Source organism: Dioscorea cayenensis, chromosome 12 (genome assembly GCF_009730915.1).
Source record: "Dioscorea cayenensis subsp. rotundata cultivar TDr96_F1 chromosome 12, TDr96_F1_v2_PseudoChromosome.rev07_lg8_w22 25.fasta, whole genome shotgun sequence".
Classification (NCBI taxonomy): Eukaryota; Viridiplantae; Streptophyta; class Magnoliopsida; order Dioscoreales; family Dioscoreaceae; genus Dioscorea; species Dioscorea cayenensis.
In genome coordinates, this window is record NC_052482.1 from 18,751,158 (window position 1) to 18,767,571 (window position 16,414).

General features: G+C 34.7%; 1 protein-coding gene across 1 annotated transcript; it reads left to right on the forward strand.

The window, feature by feature from the left end:
* Nucleotides 1-12,945: 12,945 nt before the first annotated feature.
* On the forward strand, nucleotides 12,946-14,052 carry LOC120273257 (uncharacterized protein At2g29880-like). The gene is made up of 3 exons (XM_039279886.1): nucleotides 12,946-13,291; nucleotides 13,358-13,430; nucleotides 13,505-14,052. Exons 1-3 carry the CDS (start codon nucleotides 12,950-12,952, stop codon nucleotides 14,050-14,052), a joined length of 963 nt encoding a protein of 320 aa, XP_039135820.1. The 5' UTR covers nucleotides 12,946-12,949.
* The last annotated feature ends 2,362 nt before the right edge of the window (nucleotides 14,053-16,414 follow it).

Here is a 16,414-nt window from a genome sequence, read left to right on the forward strand (position 1 = left end):
TCGTGTCCAAAAACTGCGCTTGGACCATTTTTGCATATAATTGATTTGTTTCCAAGGTGGAAGAACAATCTCCAAATGTTTTAAGTAAAGAAGCCGGATATGTTGTAAATAAGTATGTCGTCGAAAAAGACCAAAAACAATTTTTCCAGAGGGAAAAAATTGAAAACCTTGTGCATCAGGGGTTGGAATGTTGCCAGTGCATTTGAGAGGCCAAATAGCATAACCAACTATTGGTAGTGTCCTTGATGTGTGTGAAATGCCGTTTTGAATTTATCATCCGGATGTAAAAAGGATATGGTGATAACCGAACCCAAATCAATTTGGAAAAAAATAATTAGCTCCATAAAGCTCATCCAAAAGTTCATCCTCCGTAGGAATAGGATAGGCATCTTTTATTGTAATGGCATTGAGTGCTCGATAGTCGGTGCAAAAATCGCCGAGTTACATATACCACAAATAATTGGAGATGAGAATGGGCTTGTACAATGATCAATGAGGCCTTCACCTAACATGTCTTCCACCATTTGTTCAATTTCAGCCTTTTGGCTGTGTGGATACAGATATGGTCTTACTCTCACTGGTACAGAATCTGGAATGAGTGGAATTTTATGGTTGTAGGATCTAGATGGAGGTAATCCCATAGGTTCGGAGAAAATTTTCTGATATTTGAGTAGCACTGCAGATAATTCTGGTGGAGTAGATGCAGCTAGTGCTTTTGTAATTTCTGTAAAGGAAACACTCACTTGTTGTACCACTAGGTTGGATTGAGATTCATCATGAAGCACTTGAAGTGAATAACACTCCCTCCCCCACAGCTTGAGTAGAATACAGTTAAGCAAGCTGTTGCACAATAGTATACACAGGATTTTTCCAATTGATCGCCTTTCAGCGCCATAAACTAATTATTTTGATTGAATTTGATTATTTTTTCCTCATAATCAGTGACATGGGGGCCTAGTTTGGCTAACCAAGAAGCTCCTAAAATGAGATCAACTCCCGCAATGTCGACCACAAAAGCATGCACCAAGAGTGTGTAATCATGTACCTGCATAGATAAATCAGGGAATCTTTGCCCTCTACTTGCAATGTCGGCAATTTCCCACCAAAACTCGCAAGGATGTAGCAGGGAAGGATATCTAGTTGCAAGAATTTCACTATCTTTTGGTTGGATGAAAGTATCATCGCTGCCTCCATCAAAGGGGAATTTTTAATTTCTTGTCCACCTGAGATATCTCGTGAACATCAAAAGACAGTTTAATATTAGTCTCCTAACTCCCCACATGTGCTTCATCAGGTAGATGTGGATCAATGAAAAATTCACTGTCATATGTTTTGGTATCATTATCTTCCCATTGTAAGAGTAGAAGTCTTTTGTTAGGGCATTTGTGTCTGGGTGAATATTTTTTCTCCCAATTGAAACACGAACCCTTAGCCTTTCAAATTTGCATCTCTTAGATACTCATTCTTCTGAATGTTGTGGGTGGGGTATTAGAGGGACCCCCTTGTGGGTTACTAGCAGACAACAATCCTTGTCCCATAGCAACAAATGCAATACCTGGAAAGGCCTTTATCTTAGTATCAAGAATGTAAATATTCTTTGAATGGAAAGTCCTCTTCCCCAATTGCAGCTTTTCCTCAAATAATTTGGCCAATGTGACAGCCTTATCAAGATCATTAGGGTACCATGGAATTAGCTCGACCTGTATATCTTTTTTTTAACCACTGATAAGATAGTCCAAGAGAACATCCTCAGGTATTTCCTGGACCCTATTGCCAGTGCAGTAAAATGAGCATAAAACTCAGCAAATGTGTTCTCCTAAGTTAAATGAAAGAGAGAAAACCATGGGCAATCAAAAATGGATGGGCCATAAGTATATTCCAAAAATTTTGTTAGTTGCTACCATGACGTAAGTCTGCCTAATTTCTATATTCTTTAAAACTAAGGTACAACCTCCCCATCAAAATGCACTGAAGCAATTTGTAATCGATGGTTATTTGGCACACCATAATACTCAAAAATTGCTCCGATCGAAAGATCCATTGCAATGCCTCCTTGTTGGCAAAAGCTGGGAAATCAATCTTAATGTTTTTGATAGAATAGTTGTCCATGAGATTATGAACAATAGCTTGGGGACGAGTTGTCGATCAATAAAGGTGATGTGGAAGATTATCCCGCTCGTTTAATACATTGATTGGACTCAAGGAATTGTGAAATCCCGACTAAGGATTGTTGAATTAATGGCAGACTGGTAAAAGATTGCTCAATAGTTTTGAATCTATGTTCATTATTGTCCATCAAGTTAAAAGAATCTCCACTTTAGCCTACAGTTCCTTCATGCGAGTATTATCAGCCATAGAGGAAGTACAACGAAAGCACCAAATGTTATGTATCAACAGCTCAAGATTACAATGTCAACAAAAAATTCAAAAGACGGGACACTACTTCACTATTTGGATCAAAGAAATTGCTTCCTGTTCATTAACACCCAGTGAAATTGAACTTGGTATTCAATTAAACAATCTCTAGAAGACAGACTTTCCTTACGAGGTCATTCAATTCACAAGTACCTTAGACCCATAGATCTAGATAACACTCATTCATAGGGAAGGAAAACAAAAAGCACAAAAAACATAAGAATAGTCGAGTTTTTGAGATTAAAAACACTCTCACTAGAGTAACCCTCGAGTTACAAAAATTAAGAGAACTATAATGCTAGAAAACCAGATGAACAGAAAGATATAACAATCCCTGCTCTCAATTCCTTTGAAAGAAACCAGGGCCTTTGATAAGTGCTTGTGTATAAGTAGTCGCAGTATTCTTTTCTTACATTGAGCATCACTTTTATCGATTTTTATCGCTTATTCATGTGCATTTGTGTTCTTTTTGTGCATGTAGGGTTGTGGAGACAAAGTTAGATAAAAAGAAAGCAAAAAGAAAATCATGGACGTGATTGTGATGAAGTTCTTGAATCGAACAAAGGTGATGACACAAGTTGTGCTCAAAGACATATGGGTGTGTGCCAACCTCCATTGCGCTTAAGAGAATACACAAAGTGAAGGGGCACAAAGGCAGTCACACTCATTTGTTTCGACTCATGCAACATTAGCAAGAGCTCCGTCAATGTGGTTTCATTAAAGACACGACGCGATCTACCGCATGGATGTGTGCCCATTCATGTGGCATCAATGAAAAGAGTGGATTCGGGAGCATTTTGGCGAAGTATTGTAGCAGTACTGTAACAAATCATTGTAGTAGTTACTATTCATAGCTCGCAGAAAACTGATTCCTGGAAATCCACATGGCGGTGTGGATGCTCGATTCCAGCCACTATAAATACCGCATTTTGAGGAGTCTTGGAGGATATTTTTCCCATCTTTTGCCCATCTTTGGAGGCGCTGCATGACTAAGGTTTGGGGAGGCTTTACCTAAGTTTTTGGAGCGGTTCTACGGCCTTCAACATCGCATTCCTTTGAAAGAAAGCTAGTGGGGGAGCTTTCGTCGGCATCAATTCGGCGAGGTGTGCCCTAGGCTTGATAAGGGAACCTTTGGAGAAGACGAGGCGGCTCCACACTGACCATCGTCATACGGACTACAAGGGGTTTTATCTATGGATAGCATACTTTTTGCTTTCGATTATATTGTTGATTATGTATTGCTCCATGGAGAGCTAAACCCCTAGTGGGTGCTTTGACTTGTAAACCTTAGGATGATTTTGTTTCATTGACTCTTAGTTTGCCTCTTAATTGATGTTTTAATTGAGAATCAACCTTGAATGCTTTTTGTATTGATTTTCCCTTAGAGTGACACTAAGGTTGAGAATCTATCTTGGTAATCCTTTGGATGAGTGGCACACCATTAGGATTATACAAAGGTTGGAGAGGGTCGAGAGGATAAGTCGAGAGGTAACGGAATGTCCCATTTTTCTTCCGATGTGATTTATCCTACCTCCACATTCTAAGAGTTCTTTGCGGTCATGATAGAGTGAAGTGCTAGGAGACAAACTCTACTAGGGCTTAGTTGTGCAAGCAATAAAGTGAAGTGTTGAAGTAATCTTTAGTTCTGGGGCTTAATTGTGATTAGAGGTCTTTCGCCTAGACCAAAGGGTTAGATCTATCTTAGGGAATAGGGTTTATCACTTAGAGTCCCTAAAGCTTCATGCAATCCCGCATAGTGTGAGGCGTCGAGAGCATGCCTTTCCGCTGGGGCATAGTATAAGGGTTAGTCACGGTTGACCTTAGATTTGGGAACGTGTGTCTTTAGATTTCCACGACTCATTAAACTTTAATTAGGAAGCATAATTAGTAGCCTTGCACTTGAAACAATGGTCCTAGGGTGAGCAATGTCCAGGTACCCCATTTTCTTATCGATTGCCTCTCCTGATCCCTATTGCGCTTTCCTTTCTCTTCTTTACTTTTATTTGCATTGATATTGTTCACTCACTCACAAATTGATTCACTCTTTAGCTAAATAGCATCACTATTTGCTTCATAACAACTATTCCCTGTGGATAAGACTACCCACTCACCTGGATACTTTATTACTTCGACAACCCGTGCACTTGCGCGGTACACACACGCAAGGGGGTGTCAACCTTCTAATTCCCAGTATCAAGCTGCCCTCTCTTTCCCTATTTCTTCCTTTTTAGGGATCTTGTCTGTTGGTATGATGAACCCTCGAAGCCTGGATCTTATCATCCTCTCCCTACTGCTTCGCCAACACATGTCGCTAACTTTTCCCTCTCCTCTCAGAATCATGTGCTCTTTCTCCTTGTTGACCATATTGACTAGTAATGTAACAAGCACACTTCTCACTTGCCTGTGTAACTCATTGTGCCTTTGGAGTCTTGATTTTCAGCATTATTGGTTGTTAGAAAAAAAAATTCACAAAACTATGATCATTGTGTGCACCATAATATAAGCGATGAACATGCAACAGATTTTCCTAAGTCTATATCAATTTGGGCATGGTATTCCATTTTAACAAGTAACGCACATACAAAAGAACGACCGGACGAGGTAGAAATTGCACAACTTCCAAATTAGGATTATAATTAAAACAATAATCTTCCATTAGTTATCAAGTTTAGAAAACTGGCCTGGAGTATCAAGCTAGGAAAAGGACAAGATCAGAGATTAATGCACATTAGAAGCAAAGTATAATTATTACCTAATTAATTTTTAAAAAAAAAAAACCAAAAGACCAGAATATTTCCAACAAATAGAGCATACATTTGACTTCTTTAAAGCATTGCAACACCTAAGAACAAATTGTCCTACAACTAAAACCCAAAACTCAATCTCAACTAACACTATCTAAAATCAAAGCATATGGTACCAAAGAAGTTAATAAAAAAAAAAATGAAATTGAGCAACATTGAGAGTTTCTAGCGCCATATCAAAGTCAATATCATATCAAAATCACAATAAGAATTAAGATCAAAACCAAAAACAATTAGCATGCATACCTTGTGTGCTTCTACGGGGATATAGCTTATCCATAAAGGAACAACTAAAATTAGGGTTTTGAAGATGCTTCATAAGAGTTTATGAGACTAATACATAAATTCAAGGAAGAATAGAGAGACCAATGACAAGAACTGGGATCCGCCGACCAACGATCGCAATAGTGATAGAGGGAATCTTTTGGCTATTATAATTAAACCTATATTTCATGATTCTACAATGTTTTTGAATTACAAGGAAGTTACTCAAATAAAAAAATTTAAATAAAATACTAATTTAATTTAAAAATAGTTAATGCGCGTATATGAACCAAATCATGGCTATAAGTTGGTGGCGAATTTTGAAAAAAAAATCACATGCGATTGCTCTACTTTGAAATAATGCTTCCCATTTAAAATTATTTTAATTTAAAAATAATAATTTTATAGCCAATAAAATGCTTCCCATTTTACAATTTTTTAAATACATGCAAGTTACTCAAATATAAAAATTATAAATAAAATAAAAATTATTGAAAAATAATAATAAACTAATTTATTTTATAATTTATAAATAATAATATTTAATTTAATGAAAAAATAATTTATGTGCACATGAACCAAATCATAGTTATAAGTTGGTACCAAATTTTGATTAAGCACATGTGATAGCTCTCGTTTTGAAATAATGCTTCCCATTTTAATAATATTAATTATATATTTTTAAAAATAAATGGTTTTTAAAAGTTAATAAATTTTAGAAATTCAATAGTTATTATAAAAAAACCACAAATAAATCAATTTAATTTAATAACCATAAAAAGATAAAGGGGTCAAAAATGCAAGACCTTTTTATTTTAAAAATGTCTAATTAGTCACACAATCATCACATATCTTTAGATTAGGCTATAATCTGACTGAATTTAAAAATCATCAGACTAATAAAAAAACAAAATTTGAGGTTAGCTAGAAAAATAGTCTTATTATATATATATACCCTCGATGGTATAACCCAGCAATATTTTAGCTCAAATCATGGAAGAAAGGTTTAAAAATAGGCTTTTTTTTTTTAATAATACGTTTTTTTTATTTAATTATGAAAATATGTATATTTTAAATTATTTAAGAATATAGATAAAATGGTAAGATTAGTATCGGTGATAATATTGGGGATAGAAAAACAGTATGAAACATACCGTTTTTAGTGTATGGGTGTAGAAAACAGTATGGTCCGTTTTCACTGTTTTTTTTAAAAAAAAATAAATAGAAAACGGGATGATTCATCCCGTTTTCATGCTAATACACGGAAAAACGGATGGTTGATCCCGTTTTCAGTGCTTTTCACTGAAAAGCACTGAAAAACGGGATCAAGCATCCATTTTTCACTGTTTTTTATATATAAAATTCATCAATTTTAACTCTATTTGTTTGTAAATACATTTTTGTTTTAAATTTCTTAATTTTTTGAACTTTAACCCCACATTTCTTTTATAATTAATCCAATAATTTATAAAAATAGTCAGAAAAATTATTTAAAATTATTTTTATTAATATTTTGATTATTATTAGAGTGATAATCATTGAATTAGGAATTATTGAAAATTATTTTTTTATTATTATTTTATTATTGTTGTTATTATTACTATTATAATTTGGGAGAATTATTTTCAAGTACTTTTGTTGAAGAAGGAATTAGTTTTCAAATTATTTTGTTGATGATTTAATTATTATTGTTAGTGTGGAATTATTGAGGGGTAGGAATTATTTAAAATTATTATTAAAGTGGTAATTATTTTAAATTATTTTATTAATATTTTGATTATTATTAGAGTGACAATTATTGAAGTAGGAATTATTGAGAATTATTTTTATTATTATTAGAAAATTATTTTTTTTATTGTTGTTGTTGTTATTATTATTATTATTACTATTATTATTCGGAGAATTATTCTCAATTATTTTGTTGAAGAAGGAATTATTTCAAATTATTTTATTAATAATTTGATTATTATTGTTAGTGTGGGAATTATTTAGGTAGGAATTATTTAAAACTATTATTAAAGTCGTAATTATTTTAAATTATTTTATTAATATTTTGATTATTATTAGAGTGATAATTATTGAAGTAGGAATTATTGATAATTATTTTTATTATTAGTTGTAAATTATTTACTATTATAGGAGAATTATTTTGCAATTATTTTTTGTTGATGATTTCATTATAATTAAGGAAAAATTATTTCAAATTATTTTTGTTAATATTTTAATATTATTTAGGGAATTATTATAGTAGGAACTATTTTTAAATAATTGTTAGAGTAGAAATTATTTAAATTATTTTTATTATTATTATTATTATTATTTCTCCAACTATAAATATGACTCCTAATCCAATACCCTCATCAAGCCATTTTTCTTTTCATTGTCACCAAATCTCTCTCTCTATTTTTCTCTTTTTCTTCTTCGATTTGAGTTTATTTTTCTAAATGGCATTATTACGAAATCAAAAATGAACATATATCATCAATTTTATTGGAGAAAAGTAAGTTTAATGCTTAGATTTTTATGTGGTACGTATTTTTGTTGTTGTTTATTATTTATTATTTATTTTAAATTAATTATTTAAAAAGTTTTTGACAGTTTCGATCGAGTTCTAAGGTGTAGGCATATTTCTATGCTTTGAACCAATACTCCAAATCATGGATATTTTAAGAGAAGCCGGGTTTTTCACATGCTGTACTCAAGTTCAACATTTTCAAATTGATTACGGTCTTACTCGACTGCATTAGTGGAGAGATCTTTGGCGCAGAAACACACACATTCCACTTGACTTGTGGTGAAGCAACAATTACATTAGAGGATGTGGCATTGTTACTTGGGTTACCCTATTAATGGCAATGAAGTTATTGGACCAACATCCCAAGCATTGGGATTGATCTATGTGAGGAGTTGCTCGGTGTTATCCCGCCTCCTGAACAAAGAAAAGGCCAAACAATAACCCTAACTTGGCTTGAAGAAACATTTGGTATGTTATCAGCGTGATGCAAGTGCATGATTGAGTATTGTGCGACGCATGATATACTAAGGCTCATTGGATGTGTCTTGATGCCAGATATGTCCCAAAATAGGGTTCATTTGAAGTGGTTACCACTTTTACGGGATTTCACTGAAGTTGGAAGATATAGTTGGGGATCAGCATGCCTAGCTACCTTATATAGGTCCTTGTGCCGTGCATGTAACAAAGACATGAAGAACATTAGTGGATCAATGATATTACTCCCAATCACGCATGGTATAGAATTTCAAACATATCTCCACAAACTCAATCGAATGTGTTATTTCCCCTCATCCATGAGTAAGAATGATTTTTAATAATTATTCAATTTCAATGAACTACCTAGACTATCATCTAACTCATTATTCTTTTCAGGTGGACGAGCATTCAAGTGGATGATGACAGACGGAGTAACCACCATAATGTTAAGGTGTATAGACAGTTACTCGATCGAATGGAACCACAACAGGTAAATTACACACACACAGATATAAAGTTACAAATAATCATATATCACCAGATATTTACATTGAGAATAATTGCTTACTGTTTGAATATTCTTTTTCCTTTAAACAGTTCATATGGAGGCCATATGATATGGACGATATAATTGGAAAAGTTCCATTTGAAATTTATGTAGACAGGTTATTATGGACTGTATATACATCATTGATATGTTTTGAAGTTGTTGAGTGGCACCAAACCGATCAAGTAACAAGACAATTTGGATATGCTCAAGGCATTCCACAAGCACCAGTAGACATTAGACTGACTCATGAATATGATCTCCGTGGTAGGGTAGACACAGATTGGGAAATAACACGCATGCTAGGTGGATTGGATCTCGGAGGGATAGAGCATCACATTGTCTTCACATCTTAATGTTCCGGCCGGAGAGCATGATGTCAAGACCATATTATGATTGGTATATGGCCAATACTATTATCTTTTTATCATCAGATCAAGATCTTTTAGACCCTTGTAGACCATATTATGCTAGGATCATTATATTTTGTAACATGCCAAATCTGCTTCTTCTTGTTAAATGATACACGAACCCTCCAATGACATCCGTCACCATATAGGTTGCATCTTCCTACATAACGAGTTGGATTAGACTCAATCACAATGTAATCCACTGACTTCTGCAAGCAGTAATTCTTAATCGCAATGACATCATCATCTTTGGTGTTGAATTGCATGCCTACATACAATTCTCCGTCTGTTACTGCCCCTCCACATCTGTGGGTGTTAAAGAAAGGATGGCCTGGGAATTCTGGGGCTGACATTGCTTCCAAATCTAATGCCCTCATATGAGCTGGAGGCTCAAATGGTGGCATCGTAAAATTTATGCTTTGTCTGGGGATATCTTCCAAATTGCAATCTTCTAAATGAAGATTTTCAGGACTTGCCTCGCTATTCTCTGTGTAGTTGTCACTATCAAACGCATCCCCACTAGAGCTCCCATAGTCACCAACTTCATTTTCATGGGTATCATGAAAAGAAGTAGTTCCAATATCTTGATGTATGCCAATTGATTCCATTTGTGGTTGCATTGCTGATGGGGGGTATGTTGGTGCATTCGATGGTTGTAAGGAAGTGAACCCAACATTGCATGTTGGATCATCCCATGCCATCTAATCTGTGGATGTCCTTTCAACAATATTGATGTGCTGTTCAGAAGAACCACCAGTGAAAGTAGCAGCGCCAAGCTCTACATACAACTCAAGAACTTGAATTTCGGTGAATCTTTGGTGACAATCGAACATCATTTGAACATCACGATCGTTGCGCAATTTAAATGATCGATAGCAAATCTTCCCATTGCCACAAGAAATAGGGAACCTGTATTTGATATGCGTAATCATTTCACTGTTCGAGGCTTTTATGTTTTCTTGAATGATTCTATTTAAAAATCCTAAAGAGATATCATTTTCAACGTAAAAACAAGATTGATTGTCAGACAAATATATGACACTATCTTCAATTGTTGTAATGGAACCATTGTAGTAGACAAGAATGAGTGATCTTTCTGCCATTTTTGAATAAGAATAATATAATATAGATTGAAGAAAATGAGTTGGATAGACTCTCAAGTTGATGTGGGTATTGGATTAGATGAACATATCTATAGTTGGAGAAATAATAATAATAATTTAAATAATAAATAAAAATAATTTCAATAATTTCCACTTTAACAATTATTTTGAATAATTCATGCCTTAGGGCTCTGTTTGGATAGGCCAAAAATCCTACATAATCCGTACATTATGGCGAGGATATTTTCATGGATTTATGGCATAATAGTCGTTGGGTGCTTAATTTTACACCCCAAAAATATGGCATAATGTGGGATTACGCGAGAAAAATATTCAGGTGAACCGGAATATTTTTCTTATGAAAAGTCGTGACCCTCTCATCCGCCCTCTCTCCTTCGCTTTGAGCTCCTTTCTTCTCAAAAAGCGAAGATCAAAAGCCTCAATTTGCTGCGTTGCCGACTGCCACGCCAGAAGATTGAAGCCGTTCCCGGAGTAGAACACCTAAAGCACCATCCCACCTCCGGCCAGGCGTGTCACTGGTCGATGAGCGGCAACGCGCCTGAGCCTGAGCAAGGTTTGATCTAGGGCACCGACTCCGGCGACGTCCCTCTCCTCCATCCTCATCCCAAACCCTAACCCTCCATCAAAGATCTCATCATCAAACACCCAGATCTGGTCTCCATAACCACCACCCTCCGCCTCCAAACCACCAGTAACCACATCCACATCCTCTCCATCCTCCTCCGACGAAACCAGCGCAGGCGGCAACCCTAACTCATCATCCGGCGCCCCAAGAAGAAACCCAAGATCAGTGCGCTTCCTCCAGCTGCGGGCGCTAGCGCCGCAACCCGATTCCTCCTCTAAACTCTTCATCACAGAGGCCAAATCCATGCACCCTCGGATCCCTATCGCGGTGTCGACATCATCATCAAGCATATCAAGAAAGAGGTCATCACACGTACGTTTCACTTCAGGGCGACTCCTCGGAGTCCTCGCGCTGCCTCTTGGAACTTGGTATGTCCTCCATCTATCTCAAACGTTGAAGAGTGATAAGAGTTTGGGTAGATTGGGAACGAGTAATATATATAGTTTTAAAGGTCGGTTAAGTACTTTATCTTCAGAACCATACATTCAGAAATAGGCAGATTGTTCATATTTCATACTTCCTGTACAGTTTTTCCCTGCTTTATTCCTTATAGTATGTTTGTGGATCTTTTTCAAGAGTCAATTACCTAGTCAGTCTCAAACACATTTAATTAGTTCAACAGAACATTGAATTAAAAGTGGGAAGCTAGACCACTGTGTGGTTTGTAGGATAGTTTTAACTAGTCATTGGGTTCATTTAAAATCAAAACAAAAATTTCTATGATTTTTTTTGTTGCAATGAAGCTATGAATATAAGAGATGATTAGTTAGGATAATCAGGGTAGTCTCTGGACATGATTCTTAGTTATTTATTTTTGTGAAGGAGAACTTGCTTTCTACTTTTAAATTTAGAAAAATCTTATGGCTGTGAAGTTGGTAGTAATGTGGACCAGGGATTTAATTGTGTAAATGCATTTTGTTATTTTTGTATGGCCTAAATATTTTGCTTACATCTAGAACTTCTCAAATCATTTGTGTGTCAGGGCAATTTTACTCTATGCACGACTACCTAGTCTTCACATTTTTGTATTCTACTTTTGCTATCTCTTCACCTTCCATTTTTTTAAAAATCATTTATTGTGTAAAAATGAGAGTATGATCAATGCTACTAAGATGATAATAAACTTGAGGATTTTGCTTTCCATAACATTCATTATGTATTAGTGTGAGTGTGATCAATGTTATTAAGGTTAAAAACTTTAGAATAATACAGATTGTGAGAGATATACTTAAAGCTATACATAAGAGTGATGATCTCAGCAGTGAGGGATGAGGTAGAGGATTTGTAGAAATTTAAAGCTGATAGAAGTTATGATACAATCGTATCATTGGTGTACTAACGCTTTCTCTGCTTGCTTTGGTTCTTGAGCTTACCTTCATTAGAACTATTTTAATTAAGTTGCATGTGTGATATCTGATGATATATTGCCTTCATTAGAATGATTCAAAGTTATCGATGATATATTGCCTATCTAGTCGGATAATATGTGTGATATCCGGTAGTTAAAAGCCAATATACACACACACATATATATCCTTACATATATATGTTGCTTCCCTTAAATTTTTTTCTTTTTTTCTTTTTCGTTTTTAAATAGCGAGTTTTGTAATTTTTCAAAAATATATTTCATTTTACGCTAACTATACATGGACCACCCAAATTCTTCCCAAAAATGTAATACAAATTCAATTATATGTGTGACGGTTTCTACCAAAAAAATCGAGTATGAACCATTATATTTTTACGATTGCTTATGGCAAGTGAAGGTATGGCAAGTGAAGGTGTGGCAAGTGAAGGAAGACATGAAGCTAGGGCAAAGTGGAATGAAATGCACAAGGCTTACCTAGTAAAGTTATTGGGTGAGTATAATACTCCTGCGTACCGTTCACAAAATGGATGGACAAAAGAGGCATGGAACAAGATGGTACGTGACATGATAACCAAGTTTTCCAATCCAAGCATCACCACAAGCCAAGTCAAAGCATTAGAGCAAGACTTGAAAAAAACATACAAGCTTCTAAAAGGGTTTTCTGAATTAAGTGGGTTCGGATGGGATTATGAAAGACATATTGTGTCCGCTCCTGATGATGTCTGGGCACCACTACTAGAGGTATGTACATACATAATGACTTGTTTCATTAATTACAACCATCTGATTTGAAAAAAAATCAAACAGAGGAATAGAGATGCAAGGAAGTGGCATACTAGACCGTTTCCATATTTTATGGCATTGCAGGAGGTTTATGAGGGTAAGCATATATTTTTTAATATTTTACATTTATAAACTTGTACTTCACTAACAACTTATATGTGTAAAATGTAGGGAGGTATGCTGAAGGCAAACGATCTCGTGGTATAGAAGATTATGAAGATATCTCCCAATCACCAGTGCACACCCCAACTCCAAGTGTCTTTACTCCAAACGATTCAAGGCAACAATCACCTACACACGAGACTGAGGATGATGATATCATGCAAGTGGAACCGCCTAGTTCTCAACCACGGAATCCTCACACTCAAAGTTCAAGCAATGAAATTCTACGGGGACTAAGAGATCAAGATGGACACAGAAGAAAAAGGGAACGAAAAGGGAAAAAGCCGCAAGAAACATCATTCAATATGGATAAATACATTGCATTTCGAGAGCGCGAGAGCAAAGAATATCTTGAAGTTCTCAAGGGCACTCAAGTAGTGGAAAAACACACAATAGAAGATTGCATGAAGGTGTTTAATGAAATGAGTGGCATTTTCACTGAAGAAGAAATGTTCAAAGCTACCCAAATTTTCATTAAAGATAAGAGTTATCGTGAACTCTTCTTATGTCTTCAAGAAGATCATAAAGTGCCATGGCTCAAAAATGATGTTCTCTAAAAATTGAGTAGAAGATGATTATGAACTTGTTATCCTAGAACTTGAATGTTTTCATAAGCACAATCCCATGAACTTGTTTTGATTATGAACTTGTAATCTTGAACTTGTGAAAGTTGTTATGGAGATCTTTTCATTATGTGTAATATTGATTGTAGGTTTTGTTTGGGCGTGAATTTGTTAATAAGTATCCTTTTGTCTTGTAATATACTCTATAATGCTATTTCATTATAGGCAATGGTTTCGAACAAGACACAAGATTCATTCATCTAAAAGTGCTTTGCGATACAATAGATAATAAACAATTTTATGAAAACCACACCTATGATCAAGCTCGGCGGTAGCTACAATAATCATTCCACATTTGCATTGCTATTTCATCTCTTTTACGAGCACCTGCAGTTCGCTCAAAGTTCATGGTTTCAACATCCTCTCCGTATGACTCATCTCCATTAGGAACAATTGTTTCTTCGGCTTCATTATCGAAATCCTCAACAACATCTGTACCATTATGTATACGGATGAAGTTATGCAACATACAAGCAGCAACCACTATATCAGTTTGAGAGTCTATTGGGTGGAAAGTTGCTACTTTAAGGATTGGGAACCTCATCTTCAAAATGCCGATAATGCGTTCAACATGATTCCGTAATGACGCATGTCGCAAATTAAATAGTTCTTTATAATTGCTCGGTCTAGTTTGCGCTCGACCTTGCTCCTGCAAATGGTAACGGACACCTCTATATGGAGCAATAAAATTCGGGGTATTAGCATATCCTGCGTCTACTAGATAATATTTACCCCGTGGGACTTCAAAACCTTGTTCAATCGAGCGTTGGAGAATCCTAGCGTCGGAAGCAGAACCTTCCCAACCAGCTCGTACATATACAAAAGCGAAGATCAAAAATCACATGCAACCATAACATTCTCGTGATAACGTTTTGCTTCTGTTTCGTAAGGATCTTGCTTATCCAAAAGAAATCGTGATTGGAATATGTGTTCCATCAATAGCACCAACACAATCCTAAAAAATAAACAAACATATAAACATTTATAAAGACGGAAAAAAGTTCACAATAAACTTCATAATATATAGATTTGCCTACCTTGAAATATGGGAAAAATTTTTGGGTATTCTGAATAACCGGTGATGTCAGTGTTGATGGAGGTTCTATATATTCACGAGCAAGTCGAGTAACAGCTTTAAGTACTTTACTAAAATATCGACTAACCGTTTCTGCAGAATGTTGAAATCGCTCTTGCACATCACGGTTACTAGCATTATGAGCTAGAGTGTACATGAACATTGCTAGTTGCTCCTCGACTGTTGTCCGTTTTGAGTTGCAGAGGAGGGATTTTTCTCTTAGACGATCAACCAGTGCTTGAAATATATAAGGCTCCATACGAAATTCTCTTTTGCAACGTTCCTCATGACCTTGAAGAATTTCTTGTACATATGCATCACCTGTAAGAATGGATGTGTGATGTTCTACATTTCTGGAAGGTGCTGGACATTCTCTTGACCAATTGTTGAGCATGAGTAGATCATCTTCTTCATTTCTTTTCCTCCAAAGATGTAAGGAATCCATGGTGAAAACAATGGTTACAACAACGATCAGTTATGTGCATAATGCAAAGGAATCATGTTGTGTATAAATAGGGAAAAATGATAACGGCTATAATTATAACTGGCTATAATTATAACGACTATATTTTAACAATCGGCTATTTTTCAAAAGTTTAATTACCAACGGTTTATAATCCAATGGTTATATTTATTATGTAATAATTATTTATTATGCAAAACAAACACTCATTATATAAGATATGTAATAATTTTTGTAATATTTGTTTATTTTGTTACCCAAACACCCATTCTGTAGGAATAAAATATGTCATAATTTCTGTAATAATCACTTGCACTTCCTGCATAATAAAATTATGCCATATATATTTTGCATCCAGAATGTCTTTAATAATTCCCAAATAATAATCAAATTTTTAATAAAATAATTATGAATAATTCTCCCTATAATAATAATAATAATTTATCAATAATAATAAAAATAATTTCAATCAATTCAAATTATTAATAAAATAATTAAGAATAATTCCTTCTTTAATAATAATGAAATCATCAACAAAAATAATTTGAAAAGTAATTCCTTCTTATCAAAAATAATTGAAAATAATTCTCCCAATTATAATAGTAATAATAACAACAATAATAAAAAATAATAATAAAAATAATTTTCTAATAATAATAAAAATAATTCTCAATAATTCCTACTTCAATAATTGTCACTCTAATAATAATCAAAAATATTAATAAAATAATTTTAAATAATTCCTACCTCAATAATTC